Source organism: Hypomesus transpacificus, chromosome 9 (genome assembly GCF_021917145.1).
Source record: "Hypomesus transpacificus isolate Combined female chromosome 9, fHypTra1, whole genome shotgun sequence".
Taxonomy (NCBI): Eukaryota; Metazoa; Chordata; class Actinopteri; order Osmeriformes; family Osmeridae; genus Hypomesus; species Hypomesus transpacificus.
In genome coordinates this window covers 16056663-16081127 of record NC_061068.1, presented here as the reverse complement: position 1 = coordinate 16081127, position 24465 = coordinate 16056663, and the positions used below count along the sequence as shown (strand labels likewise).

General features: G+C 44.5%; 1 protein-coding gene across 4 annotated transcripts in view; it reads right to left on the bottom strand.

Moving 5' to 3' along the window:
- Positions 1 to 9979: 9979 nt before the first annotated feature.
- The window catches only part of LOC124471294 (NACHT, LRR and PYD domains-containing protein 12-like), a 99706-nt gene continuing 85220 nt past the window's right edge, over positions 9980 to 24465 (bottom strand). For all 4 annotated transcript variants that reach the window (XM_047025739.1, XM_047025738.1, XM_047025741.1 and 1 more), the window contains one exon: positions 9980 to 11472. In XM_047025739.1, coding sequence (XP_046881695.1) covers positions 11271 to 11472 — 202 coding nt within the window. In that variant the 3' untranslated portion in view covers positions 9980 to 11270. The remainder of the gene's footprint in view (positions 11473 to 24465) is intronic.

Here is a 24465-nt window from a genome sequence, read left to right as displayed (position 1 = left end):
AACACTACAAATTCTCACCTGATCGTCACCCAAACTACTCCAATGAAGACATGCCACGACCTCACTACGGCAGACCAAGTGGAAACCTCGCCGCTACAGCCCAAGTCCAGTAGGCAAGCGTGTCTCTTTCCAAGATGACAGGGGTGGTGATCAACATGACCACCATGACCATGGGTATCAGGATGACTATCGGCAGGGAAACTTCAACTAGCTGATGCAGTGGGGCATCCATCAGCTAGCCCCCACCTAGCCCCTTTCTCACATTGTGCATCGGTGCCACCTTGTGGCCAACAAAATACACTGCAAAATAATTCTGCTGTTACAGACAATGAAAACTGCAACACTTTCACTGCCTATGTCAGGGGAATAGTAGAAGGCTCTGACATGCATATTATGTTGGACACTGGTTCAAGCATTTCATTTATTAGTGAGAATATAAGAATGTCCCTTCCATCATTGAACAGAAGGCTTATCCAAATCGGTAACAGGGCAACATTTGGACACACTTGGCACTGTGAACATTGCACTACATCCAGGCTCACTAAACTTACAGCATGAATTTCAAGTTATTAGGAATGTTAGTCAGACTATTATACCTGGCTGGGACTTTGCAACAACATTGTGCTGTGCTAGATTTAGGCAGAGGTTTGTGCCACCTTCACAATCAAGATCTTCCTCTGCTGAAGACCACAGAAATGACACCAGACAGCTGCTCTGCCCATGTTACTGAATGCACCACCATACCTCCCCACTGTGAAATGCATTGTGCAGTGAAGCTGATGCCTGTTGCTGCTCATCTCTGTACACCTACGGGATACAATGGTCTCTTGGAGCCATACCACACAGACCTGGACGGGGTTACAGTGGCACGCACACTTGCAAGAGCGGACAATGGTTTTACAGTTGTGCGTGTCCTGAACCCTACAAACACCCCCATTGTGCTACAACCAGGTATGCAGCTAGGACAGTTCACCCCTGTAACGGACAATGAAATCAGTACAGCTGCTCCGACAGTTTGTCAGGTATCACCAACATCTCCACAGTCTTTGCCATTTGACGTGAAGTGTGGCAGTTTTACAGATTCTCAGTTTTCTGAACTTTTCAGTAACTTTGTTACTGTCATACACTGATGTGTTCAGCAAGACTCCAAATGACTTTGGAAGAACTAATTTAGTCAAACACAAAATCAATACAACGTCATACTCACCAATCAGAAAGCGTGCCTACCGCACCTCTCCACATATGCGGTCTGTGATCCAGTCACAAGTGGAAGACATGCTGGCACAAGACATAATCGAAGAGAGTCATAGTCCATGGGCTGCGCCAGTGGTTATGGTGCGGAAAAAAGATGGAAATTGGCGTTTCTGTATTGATTACAGGGCGCTAAATTCAGTCACTGTCAAAGACGCGCACCCTTTGCCCAGAACCGATGACACACTAGATGCACTGGGTGGCTCTGCTGTGTTCAGCACCATGGACTTGTCATCAGGCTATTGGCAGGTCCAACTCGACGAACAAGACCAAGAAAAAACGGCGTTTACTACTGGCCGCTCTCTCTATCACTTCAAAGTCATGCCAATGGGATTAGTAAATTCACCCCCAACATTTCAACATCTTATGCAGCTTGTACTACAGGGACTGTCTTGGAAAACATGCTTAGTGTACCTTGACGATATAATTGTGTACAGTAAGACCTTCTCTGCCCATCTGCTGCAGTTGAAGGAGGTGTTTGAACGTCTCAGAGCTGCAAACCTTAAACTGAAACCGTCAAAGTGTGACTTTGTACAATCTCAGGTGACATTCTTAGGACATGTTGTATCTGCTTCAGGTGTGCAACCAGACCCAAAGAATATTGACAAAGTGAGGGATTGGCCAACACCTGAGAATCCTACTGAGGTTAGGGCATTTTTGGGACTCTGTTCTTATTACAGACGTTTTATACATCCGTTTGCCAAGATTTCACAGCCTCTACATGCCCTTACTCAGAAAGGAAAAACGTTTTCATGGACTGATGTGGAACAAGCAGCATTTGACACTCTTCGCCATGCCCTCACACATACTCCCATTCTGGCATATCCAGATCCATATCCATATCCATTCTCTAAAGAATTCTTGCTTTTTACTGATGCCTCTAACATCTCTATTGGATGCGTGCTCTCACAGTTAAATGATAGCAGCAGGGAACATGTCATTGCCTATGGTAGCCATACCCTCACATCAACTGAGAGACGGTGGTCTACGTTTGAGCAGGAACTGTGGGCCATTGTGTGGTCCGTACGCCATTTCCGCCAGTACCTCACGGGTCATCCATTCCGAATCATAACAGACCACAAACCTCTCCTAGGATAGAGGAAGATGGCCTTGGATGGTGATCCAACTGGGCGCAGAGCGAGATGGGCACTGGAAATCAACCCATATAACTGGACAATTGAACACAAACAAGGTCTTAAACACTGCAATGCTGACTCCCTATCACGGCGTCCACGACAGGACCGAAGACAGTATGCCTATAAGGGAGACCGTATCTGTGAACTATCTGTCAGTTGAAACACAGAGGGCCTCATGTACGTACATTCGCAAACATAGTGTTATCAGCGCCATGGCCAACCCGCAGATTGCTCACGCTGTGATACTTCAGTTTACGTCGTATTTACGAAACATGTCATCGGGTAATCAGCGCCTTTCTCCGCCCACGACACCGCACATTGCGAGCATTTAAACGCGCAATTGAATGGGCCTCCTTCTCTCTTTCTATCATGGATCAGCCACCAAAGTCGAAACAGCGATGACTGTTTGAAATGATCCTGATGCCAATATTTGTAATGTAGCGAGGAGTTTAACAACTACTGGAATGGAATGTGAACGCTGAGTCGGAGATTTGATGTAATCTTTGATTTCTTCCAGTAACTGCAATATTGCATGACTGCTTGATCATCTGTAACGCGTAATGATTTTGTATTCACTCAATTCAAAAAGTGTGATCCTTGTGGCAAAAATCCTTTGGCCTTTGTCTTCGTCTTGCCCGGTTACGGCTGCCATTTCACCAGGAGACATATGCGCATCCTGGTTTACGCCTGCTTTTTAAAAAGCGTAGAATTTTCAACGCAACATAGAGGTGTGCTTTCACAGGCGTTTTTTGTACATACCGCGGAATACATAATTAGGCGCACTTAACGCATCCCATCCCATCTTTTTATGGGAAACTCCCACTTTCCCCTTGACCCTCCCGTGAATGCATATGCATGACACAAAAAGCGCAATTTGCCATTTTCAGTTCCCGCGACAGGCAGTCTGCGCTTTTACCTTAGTGCGCCATGTTTGTACATACCTCGCCATGCTTTGACGCGCAAATTGCGAAACAAATACGCCTGAAGTGGCCGCAAAAGTGTTAGTACATGAGGCCCAGAGTGTCAGTTCTACGACTGCGTCACCAGAACGTACTGCATTGACTTCGTCAGTACAGCCTGTCGCGGCTGACTCTGTGCCCAGAGACCCACTCTGTTATGACATGGACAGAAACACCCTTCAGGATGCCCAAAAGGAAGATCCTATCCTAAAAACTGTCAGTGAATGGGTCTTGAATGACACTAGACCACCCTTTTCACATCTGAAGGGCGAGCGGTCTGAGCTGCGCCACTACTGGAGAGAGTTTCCCAGACTTGTCATTGTGGATTCCATCTTGTGTCGTAGGGTTCGGCCCCCGCCAGGTGACCCTGTATGTCAAGTGGTGGTCCCAAATAGGTTGCAGAATGAAGTTTTTAAGATGTTACATGGACATTCACTATCGGAACATTTTGGCAGCAATAGAACACTACAAAATGCAGTGACTCGGTGTTATTGGCCCCATATGAGCACGGACATCACCCAGTGGTGTCTCCAGTGTACTGCTTGTGAGGCACTTAGGCCACCGATTCCACACCAGCAGGCCCCAATGCAAAACATAGTGACAAGTAGGCCTTTTGAGAAAATTGCTGCTGACTTCACTGAACTGCCACTCAGTCATAAAGGTAACCGTTACATACTAATTGTGATGGATTACTTTACAAAATATATGGATTTATATGCACTACCTAACCAAACAGTCGGAAAATGCTTGTTTGAGGACTACATCAGTAGACATGGGGTACCACGCAGTCTGTACACAGATCAAGGCCGCCAGTTTGATTGGGATTTGGTCAAAGAGTTATGCAGACACCTTGGAATTCACAAGACACGGACAACCGCCTATCATCCTATGTCAGATGGTATGGTAGAGCGAGCCAACCGCTCTATTAAAGATCAGTTGGCCAAGTTCCTCTACACCAAAGGGGGTGAATGGGATGATCATCTACGCCAGGTTGAGTTTGCATATAATACAAGTGTGCATTCATCAACTAATCATACGCCTTTCTTTGGTAGCTCTGGTAGCTCTGGAGCTTTGGTAGAGAAGCTCGTTTGCCAGCAGACATCATCCTTGGGGACTTGCCAATGGCTACAAATGCTACACCTGGAACCCCTGGTGAATATGCCACGGCTGTGAGACACAGACTTTATTCTGCATTTAACATGGTAGCAGACAACATAGCTATGGCAGGTGCTAAACAGAAGCATGACTATGACCGCCACATGAGGCACAATGCTTATGAAGTAGGTGACCTGGTGTGGGTCAATCTTCCTGCACTTGCCAGACAAAAGTTATCTCCCAGATAGACTGGACCTTTCAAAGTGCTGCAACGCCTTGACTCATCCTCAGGGGAAATTGGAGTGGATTACAACCTACAAGACCAACTGGACCCGAGGGCAAAACCTAAGGTGGTTCACTATAATCGCCTTAAGCCCTACCGTTCACCATGGACTTGTAACTTGGCCCCCACTACTCCTGAGCACATCCAGGCTAAGCCCAATCAGGGTGTTGGCTCCCAGCTCACGGCCCTCTCAGCTTCACAGCCTTTTGTCTATCAGAGCTGTGAGCTTGGGGCAAATGAGCCTGCATCGCAAACAATGGACAAGGTCCCAGATCCTGTGGCAAACACACCTGCCATTGAAGCACACGCCCCTCAGGAACGGAGAACCAGTTCACATATAGTATAGGCCTACAACATGTATTTTGTTCAGTTATACAGTTGAGTTTTGCCTAATTACCTGATTAGTTGTCTTTCAGAGCTTTATACTGTACCTGTCTTAAAGTGAACTTTCTGGATAAAGTGGAAATACCAGTAGATTGGGATGTTATAGGTACACTGTGGTAGGGCCCAGCATGGATAGCGACAATATGTGGCAGAACACAGTATAATTGCATTTTGTGGGATGTTTTGTGTGTGTGTATGTGTTTTTTCCCCCACAGGCTCCATTTGTTACTCTCATGTCAGTAATGTTAATAAGTGATGTGCGTCAGCTAAAACGAGGACGTTTTATTTTCTGGAGGGGGAAGTAGTGTAAGAACTGTAATACCCATAATGCTTTACGGGTAATTGGGGGGATATACTAGAAAGCAAGCAAAAGGAGAGGAATTTGTGGTGGCTGGAGTTTGAGTAAAAGTCTTCTCAGTTCGAACTCGTGTGTCTGTGATTCTTTATACATCTACTACACCAAGAACCTATTCCCGGAGAGATCAAGGTTTACACTACGGTGAGCAAGCCATCAGGAAAATAAATGGGTCACAGCACAGAAATGCAGACAGATTGTGGACATTGATTATTGGCACGCAGAACACGCGTCCAAGCAAGTGCTTCCCTGCTCCCACCTCATTGGCCTAATGTAGGAGTTGGTAAAAAACCCCAAAATAGTTTTTTTTCCCCGACTTGAAATGTCTTACTTTTCCTAGTGACCCCAACATTTATAAAATGTAAAAAAGAATTAACATCACAACAACCAAAGTGAAAGTGATATTGGCCGGGTTTCCCACATTCGTTAAGAAGCTCTTACATTTACATTTAGTCATTTAGCAGACGCTCTTATCCAGAGCGACTTACAGTAGTCACGCAACACTGCCTTCAGATCAGGAGATGCACAAGCCTACAGCACATCCAGAGCAAACCTGAAGAGGGGCATCAAAAAAGGCCAAGCACTGCTACAAGCTAAAGATGGAGGGACACTTTCCCAACTCTGACACTCTAGTCTGAGGTGCCCTAAGGACTACTGCCCTGTAGCACTCACACCCATCGTTATGAAGTGCTTTGAGCGGCTGGTCCTGGAACACCTAAAAGACTCTCTACCATCCACATTGGACTCTCACCAGTTTGCCTACCGCAGCAATAGGAGCACAGAGGATGCCGTTTCCATGGCACTCCACTCTGTGCTCACTCACCTGGATAATAAGAACGCTTATGCACGCATGCTGTTTGTTGACTTTAGCTCAGCATTCAACACTGTCATCCCAACCAAGTTAATGACCAAACTTGGAGACCTGGGAATCAACACCTCAATGTGTAACTGGATTTTGGACTTCCTAACTGACAGACCCCAGAATGTTCGATCAGGACTCACCTGCTCCACATCCATCACACTTAACACTGGTGAACCACAGGGCTGTGTGCTAAGCCCATTTCTCTACTCCATCTTCACCTCCGACTGCAAGCCTGTGTATGGATCTAATTCCATCGTCAAGTTTGCGGACGACACTACGGTGATTGGACTGATCAGCAACAACGATGAGACTGCCTATAGGGAGGAGATCCAGCACCTGGCCACATGGTGCACCGAAAATAACCTGCTCCTCAACACCACTAAAACAAAGGAGCTCATCGTGGACTTCAGGAAAAAGTCTGGAGGCACGCACGACACCTTCCACATCAATGGAATGGCTGTTGAGCGTGTCTCCAGTTACAAGTTCCTGGGGACCCACATCTCGGCGGACATGTCGTGGACGACCAACACCTCCAGCCTGGTCAGGAAGGCTCACCAGCGCCTCTTCTTCCTGAGGACACTGAGGAAGAATCAGCTCTCCTCGGCGATCATGGAACTTCTATTGCTGCGCAATAGAAAGCATCCTGACCAACTGTGTCGCAGTGTGGTATGGGAGCTTCTCTGTTGCGGAGCGCAAGGCACTGCAGCAGGTGGTGAAAACTGCCCGGCGCATTATAGGGACTCTACTACCTGCCATCGAGCACATCCAGAGGAAACGCTGTCTGCATGGAGCTCGCAGCATCCTCAAGGACTCCTCTCACCCAGCCTACACACTGTTTTCTCCACTGCCCTCCGGCAGGCGTTTCAGGAGCCTCCGGACCAGGACCAGCAGACTAAAGAACAGGTTTTCCCCTAGAGCTGTTTCTTTACTGAACTGGAACTCATGTTGATCCACCCCCTCATATACAGCTAACTCTCCTCTTCTACCTCACATCTGCCCCCCTCATATACAGCTAACTCTCCTCTCCTACCTCACATCTGCCCCCCTCATATACAGCTAATTCTCCTCTCCTACCTCACATCCACCCCCTCATATACAGCTAACTCTCCTCTTTTACCTCACATCTGCCCCCCTCATATACAGCTAACTCTCCTCCTCTACCTCACATCTGCCCCCCTCATATACAGCTAACTCTCCTCTTCTACCTCACATCTGCCCTCCTCATATACAGCTAACTCTCCTCTTCTACCTCACATCTGCCCCCCTCATATACAGCTAACTTTCCTCTTCTACCTCACATCTGCCTTCGCTTTGTTATTTGCACTACTGGAATGTCAATTTGCACTCCTGTCTGTTTATTACAGTAACAACTGTTTACTTATGAATCTTGCACTACATTACCTTAACTGGATTATGCTCATTTGCACTGCCGACTGTTATTTACAGTACCTATTTAACTGTTTACATTTGCATTTTGCACCGTACTTCTAACTGTAATATGCAATCACTTTCCATCTGCATTTTTTTATCGCGCGATTAACGCTCTTTTTGGCCTAGCAAACTTTGTAGTTTTTTTTCACATGCTGTTGCAACAACTACCGAAGTTAGAAAAACTACAACACCACACCGGATCTAGCTAGACCGGAAACAACAGGCACGCCACACACTTGTTTGGCTTGCGATCTGGCTAAAGCGTAGTAGCAGAGCCCGTTTACGGATATGAGACATTCTCTGGTAGTAGGTTAACTTTACGTTTTGAGTGGATGGCGAGCGCGAGACGCCGAAATGGATGCCAATAAGATTCTGAATGGAAAGTTTACTTTTAAAAAGTTGCCAAATGGTTCCATTGACAAGACCAAAGTGATCTGTGTGTTTTGTCGTTGTTAAATGAGCTATCATTGCAGCACGTCCAGTCTGAAATACCACTTGATGGCCAAGCACACAGATGATGCAAATTATCCGCCCCCTCGTCAAAGCCAGGCGATTGCAATGTTGTTTTCAATAACAAAAAATATTTGCACGAAGCAATCCGAACCACTTTTCCATGTTGATAAGAGCATTAAAATTTGAAAAAAGAATGGGACAAAAAGAAATCAAGGGACATTTAGAATAGATAGAAATAGAAATGTGCGATTAATTGTGATTAATCGCGAGTTAACTATGACATTAATGCGATTAATCGCGATTAAATATTAATTATATATATTATTATATTATTATTTATATTTATGATATAAATATCGTTTGACAGCACTAATTGTGTTGTTACGTGATGTGCTGTTGTGTGTAATGTGGTCATGAATCTGTGAAATGTTGATACATTATAAAGCAATATATTGCATCTGCTGCATGATTGTGTAACTCACACCATGTAGTAAACTATATTTCTATTAACTTTTTAGAAAGGCCTGACCAGGGACTGGGGTTGCAAATTAGCCTATTGGCTAAAAACCTTTTTACGCAGCACATCTACAACATATTGTTATTGATGTATGTAATAATATGCGGTGCATTGTCCCTGACAAATAAACTAACAAATAAATAAAAATCAGAAGCCCTGTGTTGATGTCGCGGTCCGGGCCAACCTGAGAGCCCGGTCTGTCGCCTTTAACTCTGGGGACCCTGATCAGTACAGGAAGGATAGAAACGACCTTGTGAAGGCGATCAAAGCAGCGAAAAGGGCTTACAGGACCAAGGTGGAGTCCAGCTACCATGGCTCTGACCCCAGGTGCATGTGGAGTGGACTTAAAGCCATTACAGACTACAAAGGGAGAGGCTACAGTGAGACCCAGTCCTCTGTCCTACTGCCAGACGAGCTGAGTACCTTCTACGCTCACTTTGAGAGGGACAGTGACCCCCCTCCAGTGGAGTTACCTGAGGGCTTAGCCAGTGGTGTGCCTACAATAACTGTAGCTGAGGCATTGCTCCAGAAAGCTCAACCCTCGCAAGGCACCTGGCCCAGACGGCACATCAGGTGCTGCGCGGACCAGCTGGCAGGGGTCTTCAGTGACATCTTCAACCTCTCCCTCAGCCTGTCTGTACTCCCCACCTGCTTCAAGAGGACCACCATTATCCCTGTGCCCAAGAACACCAAAGTCACCTGCATGAACGATTATCGCCCAATAGCACTGACCTCTGTCATCATGAAGTGCTTCGAGCGGCTAGTCAAATCATTCATCTGCTCCTCGCTGCCTCCCACAATGTACATTGAGCGAAATGTACATTGATACATTTCTCACTACTATATGTATACTACTATACAATATTGCTCTATTGCTGATAGTTTCTGTACCCCACTTGTCTAAGGTTAGTATAGCTCTATAAGGTCAGTATAGGTCATTATGTGTATTAGAGGTCTAGTATATTGTGTTGTATACTATTGTCAAAGGATCCTCACTGAACCTTCGTTTGAATGTACTTTGGAGAAATGATGAATAAATAGTTGAAGGTTGGTCCGAAAGCCGATCATCGCCGCACACACACATACTCGCTGTGAGCCCAGCACATCGTCACATCATTTTTTTTTTTAGCTTATCATAGATGTAATCTATGTTCTAAGTACTTATACAGTATGTTTGTTATGCCAGATTGCTTTGTGTTGTCTTGTCCAAAGAATTTAAGTGCCCAGTCTGACCTTGTGTTGTTCTGTTTACCTGACAATAAAAGACTTGGACATGTGTTTTGTGTTTGTCATCACTCTGCCGAACGACTTCTAGTCATCCGGTATGACTGGTCACAGAGCGTTCTGTTTGGTAATGTACTGTACAGAATAAAGAATGTGTATTAATCCGGCATCTTAACTATTCACGCAGTGTCTTCAAAACTTCCTCTACACTTCCTTGAGAGATTAGGTTGGTTTAGGGCAGTTCTATGGGCGTGTGTGAATCCCTCTGAGACATTGCTTGTAGAAAGGGCTCTAGAAGTAACATTTGATTTGAACACAATGACATGGTAGTCAGTAACCAATGTGAAATATTAACCTGCCTTAAAAGCTGATTTCACTGAGCTGAATTGATCCCTTGGAATATTCCAGAAAACGATCCTGTCTATTGTATCCTGAGACATCATGTGGTCATCCTGAGGTACATCTATTATGTATTATGATTATAAGAAGGATTACAAACACTAATACCCTCTGGATGTAGAAATGAATAATATGAATTTTCCTCTCAAACACCAAGAAGTTTTGATCAATCAGAGGACTGTCTGTCCAGGTTTGCTGACTTTCCTTTTATCTCAAATGGAATCGTACCAAACTATAGTGTCTGACATTGTATATGCAGTGCACCTTTTTCTTTCCTATTTAAAAAAGTGGAGAAGGACCAAATGGAGGGAAGAACAGAAGGGTGAAATCGTCCTTCTCTACTTTTTTAAAAAGGGAAGACAAAGGTGCAGTGGTCTCCTCATTCTTTCCAGAGCTATAGTAGTACAATGCACGAAGAAAGTAATACATATTACATCCAATAGCAGGTCTGTCAGTATACTGTCTGTCTACAATTATATAATGAAGTAGTATGTCTTAAACAGATTCCTGTCCCACCCTGGTCTGTTTCACCCATCTCATGTTTGTCTCCACTCCCTCCAGGTGTCTCCCATCTTCCTTCCTACCCTCATTTATCCCTGTGTTTTCTGTTTGGGGACAGTTCTTCTTGTTTGTCAAGCCTATAGTACCAGCATGTTTTTGTCTACCAGGTAGATCTACCTCCTCTCTAGACTCTACCTCCTTTTGTCTTTTCTGCCTCTTAGTTCCTCTGGTCCTTACATCCTGCCTGCCCTGACTCTGAGTCTGCCTGCTGCCCTGTACCTGAATGGCTCTGCCTTGTCAACGACAAACCTAGCCTGCCCTGGATAGTCTTTTCCGGCCCCCTTGTACCTTTAATAGACCACACATTTACAACCAGTGTGTGGTGTGTGACTCAGTGTGTGGTGTGACATTTTAACTTGACTAATGTCTCATGTAGAACATAAATACAGACCTCAGTGTCTCCAGCTTGCAGAGTGGATTCCCCAGTCCAGCAGAGAGCAGCTTCATGCCGGCATCCTTCAGATCATTGTTACTTAGCTCCAGTTGTCTCAGGAAGGAGGCTGACGTTAGAGCTGAGCTCAGAGAAGCACAGCCTTCCTCTGTGATGTGACAGCCTGACAGCCTGTAGAGGGTAATCATGATATGGATTACAGACAATACTATCTTCTAAAGGTAGAAATGAAGAATATCAGTCTGATTATTTTCCTCTTAAACACCAAGACTGTTTGATTAGTCAGATGACTGTCTATCTTGGTTGTTTGAGTTCCCTCTATCTCAATCTGAATCCTAGTATGTGAGAAATTATACATCCAGTTAAATAGTAGTACAATTGTAATGGCATTTTTTGACATAGTTACAATATCTATGTTCCTTTAAGCGGTAAAAGTAAGTTCCTTTGTTATAGACAGTCAAATGTAAGGAACTGAGGTTTTGTGGAGTGAAACTCTGTAGAAGGGACACTCGGATGGTCTTAAGGTATTTGTGGTGTTGTTTTATGATACCTTACTAAGAGCCAGAGGGTTTAAGTTAGGTCTGGGGGTTGGGCAGAGCTGACCTGACCTTTTGGCAAAGGAGATGGCCAAGTCAGACATCCTGTTTGAGTATCATTAACCAGAACTGTGGGACCTGGCCTGGGGGTTTATTGTCTTAAACTGTCACTGACCAGTGCTGACCAATCATGGTGACCGCTGTATTGATTGATTATTAACATCTGTTCTCTGTTCATATAAGGGAGACCTTTCCTTATTGTCCTTTATCTCTCTTACGAACGATCTGTGTGGATGGCACCTCCTTCGTTAATGACTGATCAGCAAAGCTTTGTTTAATCTTATGTAATTGTATAATCTAAATAAATGGTATTGAAATCGCATCCCTTGACTATTCAGATCTACACAGTGCCACTTGAATTCTTCCATTACAACAATACACCAAGAAAGTATTACATACTGCATCCAATAGAAGGTCTGTCAGTATCCAAGGCAGCACACTTCTTTGGCTACCGTATTTTCCGGACTATTAGGCGCACTTAAAAGCCTTTAATTTTCTCAAAAAACAACAGTGTCCCTTATAATCCAGAGCGCTTTATATTTGGATTAATTCTGGTTGTGCTTACTGACCTCGAAGCGATTTTGTGTTTTAGGTTAGTATAGCTCTATAGGTCAGTATAGGTCATTATGTGTATTAGAGGTCTATAGTATATTGTGTTGTATACTATTGTCAAAGGATCCTCACTGAACCTTTGTTTGAATGTACTTTGGAGAAATGATGAATAAAAAAAAAAAGAGTGATGCTTATTAGAGATAATGTGCATTTGCATTAATATGTGTTTGTGACTTTCTTGCATACGTATATCAAGTTTTGCATTAAAATGTTTTTAGAATTTGCTTATACATGTATATCAAGTTTTGCATTAAAATGTGTTTCGAATTTCTTCCGTATGTATATTGAGTTACTGGGTCATATGTGCATTTGCATAAGGTGGTTTTAGAAATGGCTTGCACACGTATACTGAATTATAATATGTGCATTGGAATTAAATGTGTTATTAGAGAATGGCTTGCATATGTTTTAAGATGTGTTATAAATAGCTTGCATAATGGTTTTAGAGCTTTTTTACCTTTTCATTATGAACAAAAAATTGTTTCCAGATGTATATTTGAGATCAAATGTGATAGATAGATAGATATAGTACTTTATTCATCCCCGAAGGGAAATTAAGTTGTCATAGCAGCCGGTATATTTGAAAACAATAAAATACAATAGAATACAATACAATAGAATAAAGTGCAAGGAGACAGGTTTAGTGCAGTTCTGTGATGGTGGCTCTGACAGAGGTAGATGAGTTGAACAGTCTTATTGCGGTTGGGAGGAACGATATCCTGTTTCGTTCCTTAGAGCAGCGGGGTTAAATGAGTCTGTGGCTGAAGCTGCTTCTTAGCTTGTCCAGGGTTTTGTGGAGGGGGTGAGAGGGATGGTCCATGATTGCCAGGAGTTTTACCAGCATCCTGTCCTCCACCACCTCCTCCAGGGTGACAAGCTTAGAGCCAACCACAGACTCTGCTTTCCTGATGAGTTTTCTCAGTTTGTTGGCGTCCTTTGCCTTGATGCCCGCACCCCAGGACACCACAGAAGATGGTGCTCGCCACAACAGACTGATAGAACATCTGCAGCATCTTGTTGCAGACGTGGAAGGACCTGAGCCTCCTCAGGAAGTAAAGCCGGCTCAGGCCCTTCTTGTAGACGGCCTGTGTGTTGGTGGACCAGTCCAGTTTATTGTCCAGTGTGACACCCAGGTACTTGTATGCCGACACCACCTCCACATCCGTCCCACCGATGCAGACAGGAGAGAGCAGGGGCTTGTTCCTCCTGAAGTCCACCACCATCTCCCTCGTCTTCGCCACGTTGAGCTGCATGCAGTTCTCCCCACACCACTTCACAAAGCGGTCAACCAGGTCCCTGTACTCAGCCTCCCCCCGCCCTCAACACACCCTACAATGGCCGTGTCATCAGAGAACTCCTGTAGATGACACGACTCAGTGCAGTGCTGAAAGTCAGCAGTGTATGTGGTGAAGAGGAAGGGGGACAGCACAGTTCCCTGGGGGGCCCCGATGTTACTGATCAGACGATCAGACACACAGTTCTGTAATCTAACAAACTGCGGTCTGCCCGTCAGATAGTCATCGACCCAAGTGATGAGGGGAGCACTCACCTGCGTGCCCTCCAGTTTGGCCTTCAGCAGTCTGGGCTGGATGGTATTAAAGGCGCTGGAGAAGTTGAAGAACATGATCCGGACTGAGGTGTTGGGTCTGTCCAGGGAGGAATAAGCCTTCTGCAGCAGGTAGATGATATGCCTCCCCAGACCATCACTGACCCACTACCAAACCGGTCATGCTGAATGAAGTTGCAGGCAGTACAGTGTTCTCCTTGGCTTCTCCAGACCCTTTCACGTCTATCACAGGTGCTCAGGGTGAACCTGCTCTCATCTGTGAAAAGCACACAGGGCGCCAGTGGGGGACATGCCAGTTCTGGTGTTCTATAGCAAATGCCAATGGAGCTCCACGGTGCTGGGCAGTGAGCACAGGGCACACTACATTTACATTTATTCATTTAGCAGACCCTTTTATCCAAAGCAACTTCCAAGAGAGAGCTTTACAAAGTACAGGACGTTGTGCCCTGAGGCCACCCTCATGAAGTCTGTTTCTGATGGTTTGGGCAGAGACATTCACACCAGTGGCTTGCTGGAGGTCATTCTGTAGGGCTCGGGCAGTGTTCAACCCAGGGCCGGCCCACGCTTTTATTGGGCCATAAGCAGAATTGATTTGGGGGCCCCTCTGAATTTGTATAATTACTATTAACATAATATATATCATTTTTTAATTAAGCTGTAGTTTCATGTGCTCTTGGGGGCCCTCTGGTGGCCATGGGGGCCCTAAGCAGCCGCTTAGTTTGCTTATGCCTTGGGCCGGCTCTGGCTCAACCTGTTCCTCCTCGCAGCAGTTATCGATCCTGCTGATTGGGTGAGGACCTTTACGGCCCTGTCCAGCTCTCCTAGAGTAACTGCCTGTCTCCTGGAATCTCCTCCATGTTCTGGATATTGTGCTGGGAGACACGTCAAATCTCCTTGCAACGGCACGTGTGAATGTGCCATCCTAGGGTTGCCTCCCATCCCTTAAAATACGGAATCGTCCGGTATTTGAAAATGAAATAGCGCGTCCCGTTTTGAATCAATACAAATTGCTGATTGGGTAATACTCGCTGCCATCGTTGGTTTGATCGGTTTGTTTCAGGATCACGGCCAATCAGAGTCAGAGGAGGGTGGGTCTCTTGGCGGAGAGTCGATTTGAAAGAGGCAGCTCCAGATACCCCCCCACGTAATAAGAAGTACACTTATAAAAGGAAGTTGGTGTAGCAGAGAGTCAAACCGCCAACACAACCATTTCTGACCCACTCAGTAAGACACAGTACTGATCACCAGGACGACTGACTGCATTATATGATGTCTCATACAATGCCACTATCTTCTGGATAAGCCTCAAAGGGGCTGATGCCATACCTGGTGTTCCCCTCGCCAAGTGGGGGAAGAGCCAGACAACGGCCCACCTTTCTCAACCTCCCTACTCCAGAAACTCTGAATTATAAAGGATTTATCCCAAAACATACATTTAATGGATTTACAAACATCTCTCAAAGCAATACTGCTTATGGACACTAGAAGAACTATTGGAATTTGTGTGACAATCAATGCTTTACCTTTAAATGCTGTGTTGATGTAATTTGATGTTTTAATGAAACTTCCTTTCCGGTTATGATAAGTCAGTCAATATTGATATCAAAATGATTGTACCATACTAACAAAACTATTTCTGAACGTTGTATTGTTATATTTTGAAGTTTAAGCATTCCATGGACATTTGAAATATTGACTTCAATCTACCGACCACTTCACACCTATCTTATCTCAGGACAACGCCCAGTCAGGTAAACTGACCAATGAAAAGTTCACCCTCAAAAAGGGATACCCCGTATTTCTTGGATTATAAAAACCCAAGATGAACAATGACTCCCCGCTTGTTCGTAGGAATTAACCTGAGGTGAACGCCTCACTCTCTAACCTATTCCTCTTAACCTGCAACTTCACTGAGCGCCCGGAGCTTTGACAAAAGATTCCACTGTTCTATTTTCGTTGGACGATAACGAAACCGACTCTACCCTTCTTCAAGCCGACCAAAGTAACTGCGATTTGCTATATTTCTTACTTGTGAACATTGGCATTATGTGGTTGAATTTGTTACGGTTGATTGTAGTTTGCGAATGATTTTAACCTGACTCACGTTAGGATTACCCTACCATTGCATAAACTGTCCAGTTGTTTTGAGGCCTATCTCTCTCTCTCCTCTCCCCTTCTCCCTCTCCACGTGCTCTCTCATTTGTGTATCCCACTTCCATAACGATATAGGACCTCTGTAATGTTTTAGCCAAACTAACCCATCATTTGTTCATCCCAATTACATTTGCTAAAATAAATCATTGTGTGTAATATCCGTGTATCCCTCATGTTATCTGATCTGCTCTACTTTCATAGAATTCACTACTTAAGATTAGACTGATTATTACGAGTGCTATTATTATTCAATATTATTAAACAAGGTTTCCTCTGTCCCTTTCACGAATCAGAGGTGGTGCCCCCAAGAACTAGATACTTTATCATAAATTAAGTATTGCTAATCGTAAACGTGCAAACCCCGCTACATTGGCTTGACATGCTCCAATACTGCACACTACTACTTCTGGTCCACTGCTGTTATCATGTTTATGATGTTCATGGAAGATTAAAATTTACATTTTACATTTACATTTATTCATTTAGCAGACGCTTTGATCCAAAGCAAATTCCAAGAGAAAGCTTTACAATGTGCATAGGTCACTGATAATAACAATAAGATAGCCCCAAAGCATTGCGGGTAGCCAAAACAAGAAGCACACATTGTGAACAAACAAAAAGTAAGTGCCAAAGGGAAAAACCATAAGAGCATGTAGTTAAGCAAGTTACAATTAAACAACATGAATCTCTAAGTGCAAGTGTACCTGTAGAAAAGCAAGCAACAGTAAAAAATTAAAATAAGATTAACTAAAATAGAATACAACAGTTTAAATCAGCTACCACTAACCAACAAGAGCAACAGTCTTTAAGCAAGAGTCATTGTGATCCTTGAGGAAACTAGCATTGGGTTCAGCAAACCATTCCTAAGTACGGTTGTACTCCCGGAACAAGTGCGTCTTGAGCCTTCTCTTGAAGGTGGAGAGACAGTCTGTGTCTCTGATGGAGGTGGGGAGTTGATTCCACCACTGGGGGGCCAGGCAGGAGAAGAGCTTGTGTTGGGAGTGGGTAGTCTTGAGCGGTGGGACCACCAGGCGGTTGTCTGAAGAATACCGTAGGTGGCGGGTGGGGGTGTAAGGCTGCAGGAGAGACTTGATGTAGTTGGGTGCAGTCCCGTTCACTGCTCGGAAGGTCAGTACCAGGGTCTTGAATCTGATGCAGGCCGTGATGGGTAGCCAGTGGAGAGAGATGAGGAGCGGGGTAACGTGGGAGCGTCTAGGTAGGTTGTAGACCAGGCGGACCGCTGCGTTCTGAATCCTCTGAAGAGGGCGGGTTGCGTATGCTGGGAGACCGGCGAGCAGCGAGTTGCAGTAGTCCAACTTGGAGAGGACAAGTGCTTGGACTAGCAGCTGGGTGGAGTGCTCAGACAGGTATCTCCTGATCTTCCGGATGTTGTAGAGGGTGAATCTACACGACCGGGAGACCGCAGCAATGTGGGCCGTGAGGGAGAGCTCGTCATCCATGATAACCCCAAGGTTCCTGGCAGAGGATGAGGGGGTCACCGTCGCAGATCCCAGGGTGATTGGGAGGTCGTGGGAGATGGAGGGTTTGGCCGGGATGATGAGAAGTGATGTTTTGGCGAGGTTCAGCTGGAGGTGGTGCTCGGTCATCCAGGCGGAGATGTCTGCGAGGCGGGCCTCAATCCTAGCTGAGATCCCCGGATCGGTCGGGGGAAACGACAGGTACAGCTACTAGTAAACCGAACAGCTGTTTGGCCCTAGCCCACGCTAAATAAAAGAAAGGCAGGCCACAAAACAATAGTGACTGTCTCTTTTGAAACCCAGACGTAACAGAAAGAACAGGCGTTAACCTGGTCTTAACTTCGAATGCTCCATCCCCAACCCCCTCAGAATCAGAAGGGATTTTATTCGCCATGAATGTTTGCACAGACAAGGAATTTACTTTGGTAGGAAGGTGCATACATTAAACATATAGGAATCTTGAAACTTAAATATGTGGACTAACTATACAAAAGGAGCAAAGTCGAGCTAATACTAAGGGGATTTAAAATAAAATATAAGTAGCCATAATTTACAATCTTCGCCAACCACCAGAATTCCCGGCATCCGAACATTCCGGGCATTCCTGTTGATGGCAGACAGCAGGTTGATTGGCATGTCGGACCCCGCGAACACTGCTGGTAAACAACCAACTAACAGCCTAACATTTAACACACGTCTTTCTGTATGGGTCGCTACACTATGTTGGGACTTAAACAGCTAAGATTCCTTGATGAGATGCCTTATCAATCTATTAACGTTATAAAAGATGAACACTGCAGTCAGATAGCTACCCTGTTTGCTATTGTATAATGCCTGTTTGTAGTGTATTTCAGAGTAGGCCATGATCTAGTAACTTGAAGGCTGGTAGTTGATTGAAGATAATAATGGGGATATGTTTAAGATTGAGATTGGACTCAAATGTGGATAATTGGATGTGTAGGCCTATATGTTATTTTTGCTTAGGGTTCACTTCAAACATTAAAAGAAGGTATGAGATAGCAGACTTCTTTAAAAAGCTGAGCAAACAGGATTAGGTGGAAATAGACCCCAGTCCTTGCACCACCCCAAGACCTCAGAGCAGCTCCCTCCCCGAGGCTACAGGCACCAGGTCAGAGCATACTAGGCAGTCAGTCACCAAGTTTAGCTTGTGCTTGTAGGCCACACATGTAAGCCTACACAAAGGTTTTTTTCCGATTAAACCTCACTTTAAAATGTTGGTTCTTGTTTTGATGGCTGTGGCATTTTTTGTGTGAGTATACACTAATAGTTATGTTTTAATGTAAAAGATTCATAAAAGGGTCTAACCTCTAACCTGGTTAGACCCAGATTATATATACATGAAAACAGAGTGACCACAGTCTCTCTAGTTTGTGAGTACAGTACAGTGTGTGTAAGAAAGAAATGAATTGCTTTGGATAAAACCAAATAATTTCTCATCAGAAATCATATGAATAATGTATACTGCTTAGATGCCAGGCTAAGGTTACACACACATTTTCAGTCTTGGTCTGTGGACCCCCTGAAGTAGCCCTGGCCACCCCTTGGCCACCCCATATATACATGCATAGGACAAAATGGCCGCCGGAGTAACACGGCATGGTGCAGGAGTCTTGTCAAAAGTTTTCTCGGATTAAACCGGAGATCTACCAAACCAAAGACGGTAAAGTCATAGTTGAGGATGAACTTTTGAATTTTATTGTGGTTAAACTGCGAACTTTGAGCCACGATGACGTTGTTTCGCTTGCTACAAGCAGCTTCAGTTCTGAAAAGATTGAGGCTTCTAAGACTTGTGTTGTCAGAACTCTTCCCAAACAGCATACGCTGGGTAGTGCATAGAGGACAAAAGAAGGACATTAACAATGTCAAAATGTGCCTCCAAGTGGTCAATGAATGTGGTCAAGATATACCAATATTTGTGTCACATTTCCTGGATGAACTACCTGCTGTTTTATATAACAACATGGACGTGTCAACGCGCTTCTCTGCAAAATGCTGCAAATAAACGCCGATATTGACTACCTTAAAAGAACAGTTAACTCTCAGGTAGCAGCCAGTGAAACATTGCGGGTGGTTTCTGCAACCCTTGACGAACGTCTGACTGCCGTGGAAAAGCCACCAGTCCTGGGCGCTTTGGCCTCAACGACCTTCCTCTATGCTGCGGCGAACTCACCGGATCCCTTGGTAGGCCCTTCGACTGTGGCGGGGAAGCCCCTAGGCCCTGAACCAACCTCCTCCATGGCTAATGGCAGACCATTACCGACAACCAGTGAGACCGACAGCAGTCAACCAGCCCAAACCGTGGATATAGCCCAGAAACAAGCACAGTCCCCTGCATGGAGCAAGGTGGTGAGGGATGGACGTTGATTGAAGCAGCTACCTGAGACCTCTGCCCTCCGCCCTACACCTAGCACTGTGATGACTCCAGCGAGGCATGTGAGAAAGAAGACCGGCATAATCGGGACTGGTGTGGTCAGCAACATAGTGGCTGTCAAAACAAAGATGGTGAGTGTATTTGCAACCAAGTTTGCTCTCAATTTGGCTGCCAGCACTCTCTGTGACTATTTAAAAGAGAAACTGAAACGGAAGGTGAAGTGTCAAAAAATTGAGACGAAACAGAGCAGATTTAGCTCCTTTTGTGTCACCGCCGAATGCAATGATGTTGCAGAGATGTATGACCCACTGCTCTGGCCCTCAGGGGCCTTTGTCCGACGTTACTATGAGCTTCGTCGCGTTAAAGGAGCAGTCGGAGGCCCGTCTAGACCAGAGCAAACCCCCCGCTCTCAGGGTACTGAGCTTCAGCTCAGTCATGATGCTGGGGGTGAATGTAGGCCTATCTGTAGAGACCAGGGAGACAGACACACTGGCCAGCTGCCCTGATGGGTCCGTAGTAGATCATTAATGCGGGTTGTATCCTACAACGCTCGTGGCCTCCGAGTAGGACATACTGCTGCTGATAGATCAAGACCTTTGGTGGTGGACACATTGCTGGACGAGAGTGACATTGTCTGCCTTCAAGAAACCTGGATGGCCAAGCAAGATCTGGACAAATTGAACACCCTACACAAGAACTTTCATGGTGCTGGAGAGTCCGCTACCAATCTCAGCATGAGAATGGTTCGTGGGAGGATAGCTGGTGGTGTAGCTATACTGTGGAACATAAAATATGACCCAATGGTAAAGGTGGTGCGGCTTAACGTTGACTGGGCTATTGGGTTGGAGTTTAATCATAATTATTATTTTTTTTACTATTTTAAATGTGTACACCCCATATGAATCCTATGACCATGAGGATGAATTCCTGAACAGGTTAGCTTTTATTCAGTCCTTCATAGAGGACAATAGTTCATCTTGTGTCTATGTCATGGGTGATTTTAATGCTGACATGTCAGATAAGTGTTTATTCGCACAACATCTGCAGCAGTTCTGTAATGAAACTAAATGAATTATATCAAGCGTTATTGCCTGATACAAGTTTTACCTATGTAAGTGAAGCTTGGCACACAACTTCCTGGCTAGACCATATTGTGACCACAGCTAATGTTCATGACTCACTGGAAAGTATAGAGATATGTTATGGGCTGGCCACCACTGATCACATACCAGTTGCTATGCTGCTAAATGTTGAGAGTGTACCCTTGTTGGCCAACAAGGGTAATGCTGCTCCCTCAAGAAAACTGGACTGGTCAAAATTGACCAAAGAGGATATGCACATATATTCTCTATTAACTGACAGCTTACTCAGTGATGTTGAATTGCCTAGGGATGCCCTAATGTGCATGGATATGAACTGCAAGGATAAACATCATGCTGAAAATCTCTGTGCCATGTATGATGATATTGTCAAATGTCTTTATGCTTCCAGTGAACCTTTTATTAATCACAAGAGTAAGGTCCCTTACACACGGACTGGCTGGGATGAGTTTGTGTCTGAGCAACATGTTCAAGTTCAAGTCTTTTATTTGTCAGGTACACAGAACAACACAAGGTCAGACTGGGCACTGAAATTCTTAAGACAAGACAACGCAAGCACCTGGCATAACATAACATAACATATAAGTACACTGAATATAAAGGTATCTCTGCAGACTTGATAGTTAGATCAGTAGATATTTATGATATGCATGATTCCATCCGCATGCTAGACAACAACAAAGGTTGTGGTATGGATTGTATTTCTGCAGAGCATTTAAAAAATGCCAGTTATAGACTCAGTCCATTTCTAGCCATGTGTCTGGAATTATGGTTCATGGTGTTCTACCGAACTCTATTATGTCAGTGCTGTTAGTGCCTGTTGTTAAAGATAAGGCTGGTAAACTGAACAGCATAGACAACTATTGACCCATTGCATTGGTTAGTATCTTGTCTAAAGTGTTTGAGAGAATTATTTTAATGAAATTGGAAATGTACATTCTGACTGCAGACAATCAGTTTGGTTTTAAAAGAAAACATGGTACTGATGTCTGTGTCTATGCTCTGAAGGAGATTGTCTCTAGGTACACAAGTCTTAATTCATCTGTATTTTTATGCTTTATTGATGCTTCCAAAGCTAACAATCTAATTTGTCATGAAAAACTGTTTATGAAGCTGCTAGCGAGAGGTGTCCCTAAACCTCTAGTGAGGATTTTGGTGTTCTGGTATGCCAATCAATCTTTTCATGTTAAATGGCACAATCTTGTATCAGCTCCTTTCCATGTTGGTAACGGAGTTCGACAAGGAGGAATTTTATCTCCCTTTTCGTTTAATGTGTATATGGACGACTTATCAAGCCAGCTGAATAAGACAATACAGTCTGTCTTGTTGGTGAATCTATTGTCAATCATCTGATGTGCGCAGATGATCTGGTCCTACTCAGCCCATAAGTGCTGGGCTGCAACAGACGCTGAGGGTGTGCTCTCAGTATGGCATAGATCATGATATAAAATATAATGCTAAGAAAAGCCCCATATTGATAGTCAGAAGTAATCAGGACAGGAAATTAACCTTCCCTACCTTTTATTTATCTGGCAGTCCCCTTGGTGTTTGTGAGGAAATAAAATATCTGGGCCATGTCATTTCTGATGATTGGACAGATGACAACGATATATATCGACAGCGCTGTAAAATATATTCTCAGGCCAATATGTTATTAAGGAAGTTTTCTATGTGCTCAGATTCAGTTAAATGTTCCCTGTTTAGAACCTACATATCACCATTGTACACTGCTCATTTGTGGTCTATGTACAGGAAAAGGAGTATACAGAGACTGAAAGTAGCTTACAATGATACATCAAGAGCACTGAGTTGGAACTGATTATCTGTGTTCAACATCCATATGCACATTTTATTTCCATCTCTTCTCAATGCACTCTGGTAATATGTTTTGCTTAAGATCTATATGTATGTAAAATGAATGTGTTTTCATAGTGGTTAAACTGTAAGCTCCTTTGTTTATTGTTGGAATGTTCTGAGACTAGTTAGGTCAACAGAGGGGATGAAGGATCTACAGGTATGTCTGTTTGACCAAAGACCCTGGAGGATGTGTGTAGCATATTATATGGCCTGTTATCTAAGATTGTTGATACAATGGAGATTAGTTTGACCAGGGGGTCCATCTGGAGACATGAAGTCTGGGTGATTTTTGGGTCATTTTGATGTTTTATGACACCCTGACTTGTTGCAGGAGAATCCTCATCACCTGGGGGAAGGAGCTTTGGGACATCAGGTTCTGTGGCTGTTGTTTCAGCTGTCAACGTGAACCTCAATTTACTCTTGAATAAATTGACCACCTTCAACTTCTCTGAACATGCTATCGGCTGGTTTGCATCATATCTGGAGCATAGAGAGCAACGTGTTAGAATAAACACTCAACGCCACTACAATTCATATATGTTTAGTGTTTTGCACCTCCCTGCCACAGGTGCTAAGTGAGTTTAGTTTACATTTGAATAATGTCAGTAGAGGAGAATGGAGCTGCTGCTGCTGCCGCCGCCTCACGGGTCCCTCAGAAGGCTCGAGATGTTCCTCTGCCCCCGCCATTTCCGAATGATGGAAGTGAGTCTTTCCAGTTGTGGGCCAGACGTTACGAGGTCATTCAGGAGGCTACAGAGACACTGGTGTGAATCTGGATGCAGTAATGGCGACAGAGTTGCCCACTAGATTACCGCCTGCACTTTTCATTGTCTGGGATAATTTGCCCTCTACAACACCACGTTCGTTTGCAGCAACAAAGATAAAGTTGCAAGATACTTTTGGCAGAACGGACATAATGGCGTCCTTCCAGGCTTTTACTAACTCCCGTAGTAGGAAGCCCAATGAGGCCATGGAAGTGTATGCTGCTGATGTATGTAGACTAGTGAAAGAGGCTTTTCCAGACTTTGAACCAAATGCTGCAGAATATATGAAACTCACACGTTTTCTGGCAGGGCTGGATCAGGAACTTCAAATTAAGTGTCATGAGAGAGGAGTAAAAACATTCAAAGAGGCTTTTGATATTGCCACTCAAGCAGAGCGTGCCCGGCAGGCTGCTAAACTTATGCCACCAACTACCCCTCATGCAAACAGCTGCGGTGCCACAACCCTGTCAGTCAACACAATCTCAGACAGAACTGCACCTTTTCAGAAAGTTGTTCAAGATTTCACCGACACCGTCAGACACTTAAGCAAAGATCTAACTGACCTAAAACTGACACTTAATGCCCAAACCCTGACATCACGCCACCATGCCTACTCACCAAACCGTCATCAGAGGTCCCCTTCC